Source organism: Spinacia oleracea, chromosome 1 (assembly GCF_020520425.1).
Source record: "Spinacia oleracea cultivar Varoflay chromosome 1, BTI_SOV_V1, whole genome shotgun sequence".
Lineage (NCBI taxonomy): Eukaryota > Viridiplantae > Streptophyta > Magnoliopsida > Caryophyllales > Amaranthaceae > Spinacia > Spinacia oleracea.
Window position 1 is genome coordinate 101,756,603 of NC_079487.1, and position 3,690 is coordinate 101,760,292.

The 3,690-nt window shown below is 35.2% G+C and overlaps 1 protein-coding gene and 1 long non-coding RNA gene across 2 annotated transcripts; one reads left to right on the top strand and one right to left on the bottom strand.

Moving 5' to 3' along the window:
* LOC130466079 (uncharacterized) lies at positions 1–1,112 on the top strand. Its single transcript, XR_008926098.1, has 3 exons — positions 1–303; positions 496–595; positions 916–1,112. It is a non-coding gene; the product is annotated as an uncharacterized lncRNA (long non-coding RNA).
* A 331-nt stretch (positions 1,113–1,443) lies between these two features.
* LOC130465568 (protein FAR1-RELATED SEQUENCE 5-like) lies at positions 1,444–3,380 on the bottom strand. Its single transcript, XM_056834379.1, has 2 exons — positions 2,260–3,380; positions 1,444–2,176 (listed from the first exon to the last, which is right to left on the bottom strand). The coding sequence occupies exons 1-2, from the start codon at positions 3,378–3,380 to the stop codon at positions 1,444–1,446; spliced, it is 1,854 nt and encodes a 617-aa protein (XP_056690357.1).
* Positions 3,381–3,690: the final 310 nt, after the last annotated feature.

Sequence of the window (3,690 nt, forward strand, 5' to 3'; positions counted from 1 at the left end):
TCTGCCTCAACACAAAACAATCACTGCAGTTAGGGTTTTACATTTCATTTCCTTTTTTACACTTCATTTTCCTTAGCCGTTTTTTCTATCCTTCGATCTCCTTTGTTGTTTTCTTCATTTCAGGTTGCCATTTTTTCACTGAATCCCTTGTTTCTTTGATCTTTTCGCATCCTTATCTCCATTCTTTGTTGAAGAAATTCGGGCTTTGATCGAACTTCTTCCGTGTTTATGGTTCACAAAGATGGAGAGCATAAGCAAACCGTCTTCCGTAAGTATTTCAAGATCTTGATACAAACAAGCTAGGTACCAAACCATTTCCTCGTCTTTCCACTTTTATTTTTGATTGAATTTTGATTTTTGCTGTATTTTATTATTTATTTATGATTTAAGGGATGTTTAGATTTCTTTGTTAATGTTGACGGTTTGTTGCATATTCAATTAATTTTTATTTTTTTGGGAGAATTCGTTGTACTGATTATTAATTTAATAATTTAGATCCGTCTTTGACGCGAGCGGTGGATTTAGCGGCACAAACTCATGGCGGCGTTAGGATCTCGGTGGTGGAAGACCTCATCATCTGTAATTCTTTAGAAGAGTAAGTTCCTTTTTCTTATCTTTTAAAATAAATATTCATTTTAAGGTTAATCAACAATACCTTTAAAGTATCTGATTTTTTTAAAAAAAAATCTTTCAGATCTGGAGTTCATATTAAATATTTTCTTATCTTTTTTTGTTTGTTTTTTAGGATTTATTTTTTTAAGTATAATCTTTAAATGAACATCATGTTCATATTTTCATCTCTGGTACAAATTCATGGCCATTGGTTTCCTATTACAAGTTTTCTTTATCTTCATTTTGGCTATACTTTTTATTATTAGGTAATTTTTGACTTGTTGATATTTTCTTTTTTTGCAGGTTGGTCCTGGGTGGGAGAGGTGTCAATTTGTGCAGTTTAGAACTATCTTAGTTCGTTAATTTTGTACTTTGATTTATTAAACCTTGTAAGATAATGTAATACTAAAGAAATTCAGATGTATCCCCTTGGAAAAACCAGTGATATTTTTTGTTCTTGTACTCTATATTTTATTAATAATAATGAGAAAGGTTTACGATTTCAATGTTTTGTCACAGAAATTTAATAACATGCACGCTTACCAAGACTTTAAAGAAAAAATATAAATATTACAAAATACAATTTTACTTTGACCCAGTAACTAGTTGAGGCGGGCAATGAGATACGCCATAACAGGGCCTAAAAATCACGCTAATATTGGACCCATTTGTTGAGGCGAACAAAAGTAAAGCCCCCCTCAACAAGTCTGTTTTTGAGGCGAACAAAGCCCGCCTCAACAACTATTAGACCTGTTGCAGCCCCCACTATTGAAGCGAACAATGCCCGCCTCAACAAGGCCAAAAAGCCCGCCACAATAGGCGTTTTTTCCACTAGTGACCCCTTTCTCTTTTAAGGCTCAACAACAACTTGTCAACCTCAACACTCAAATTATTCAACCCTTTCTCTAGCAGCGACGACGATTCTACAAAATTAGATGCACCAGAAGCTACTTTCACAAATTTTTGACATAAAGCTTTGTATCTACGAGTAACATCCAACCGAGGGTCCTCAAGAATAGTTCTCCCTGAGGTATCTTGCACAGTTTCAGCCTTTGCTTCTCTAGTCCAACGCTTCAAAATATATTTCCTAGGAATCAATTTAATGTTCATGGTATCAAGAACCTTCAAAGCATGAGCACATAATAACCCCAATCTTTCAAACATCTTACAACTACATGAAACTGTTTCGATCAAAGGATCACCGAACACTTGGTACTCTTTATTAATAGAGCTATCATTCTCAGGGTCTGAAATTACAACTCTATACTCATTTGTAAGTTGACCTTCAACAGGAGGCTTAATAATAGCAGCTGTTGACCATTCATACTCGTCTTGAAATGCTTCGAATATATTAGAAGTATATATTTGGCCAACTTGCCTAAGTAAAGGTGTTCTTCTCATCTTAATTCTTAGCAGTTTCTCCTTAGAATCAAACTCATTGTTTGTCTCATTTTGACGCTTTAGCCCCAAGACTCTCTCAAATTGTTTAAAAAACCGCATTATATCCATAGTGCATTTTAGATAATCTTTTAAATCTTTATTGAAACTTTCACTTAATTGAGTGCTACGCATCCCCAACGAAAACACATTTGTCATGTAACACTCTGCCCATTTTTCTTTTACTGCATAAATATAATACTATCTAACCATGTACCTTTTGAGACTTTTCCACGCAATGCACTGAATGCCTCTTCAAACTCCGCCTCTTCTTTATACTCATACATACAAGCTTTGAATGCTCGAAAAACTTCCAGCCCATCACATAGCAAGTGTTTGGTTGCATTTTCAGTTATGTGCCAAGTACATAGTCCATGCCACACATTTGGCATCACCTCTGCAATAGCCTTACCCATAGCAATATCTTGGTCAGTGAAAATAGTCTTTGTCTCCTTGTTACAGTGTGTTGCTAGAAACGTTTCAAACAACCATTTAAAAGATTCTATTGTTTCATCATATAAAAGAGCCGCACCAAAAACCGTTGTCTCCCTAAAATGGTTAAACCCAACAAATACGCCAAGTGGTCTATGTTCTTTATTAGTACCAAATTTAGTGTCAAATGCAACAACATCACCAAATAAAGCGTAATCAATAAGCATCTTAGCATCGGCCCAGAATATGTTAGTTATTTGCTCTTCACAATCCAATTGAATAGAATATTGGAATGAAGGGTTCTCTATTGTTTGTAAGTGGAAGTACTTTAACAAACTACCTGCTTCCCCATACATCAAATCTCTTTGGCGCTTACTTCGTAAATAGTTTTTATGGTCCCGATGAGTGTAGCCAAGATTGCTAGATCCACCCACATGTGCACCAATAAACTCATGTGCTGCTCTAGGTCGGATTCCAGAATCATCAGCAAGTTCAATTTCAATGGCTTGCACTTCAGATATTTTTCTTTGTGAAGACAATAGGTAGCTAGTATCTGGTGAATGAAGTATATGATTGTGTTCGGATACAAAATCATGTACTCGGTACTTCCCTGTGGCCTTAATTAAACAAATCCCCATACGAACCTTGCAACCTACTCTTTTTTCAGCTCGAGAATTGATAGTCAAATGATCTCTCTTATCAAGTGGACGGAAACCCTCTTTTGAACAGACATATCGTCTAGAAGTTACTTGTCCATCCTTAGTCTTGTTTTCATAATGCTTGCGAACATTAAAACCCAACTTCCCGCCATACTGCAACCAAAAATTCCAAGCATCCTCCACTGAATCGAATTCCATGCCGATTTGTGGACTATATTTTTCGAGTTCCTGTATATCCATTACTATGAGACAAAAAAATATTGGTATCAATCATCAAATGATAATATGTGTTAAATTGCTACTATGTAAACCGAATAATCAGTTAATTACGCAAGATAATAACGTTATAAGTGTAATCAGCATAATATTCATAAAAAAATCATTGAACATTATTCTCTAAACGAATACAACATATAAACTGTTTCAATTCTGAACATATTAGCTTCTCTTACTTACAATGGCTGCTCGAAGTTACGACTTCAATGTTCGTCGGTATTTGCAGGCAATTGTGTCGATTGTGTATATAGAGGGATACAGATTGTTGCTTCAA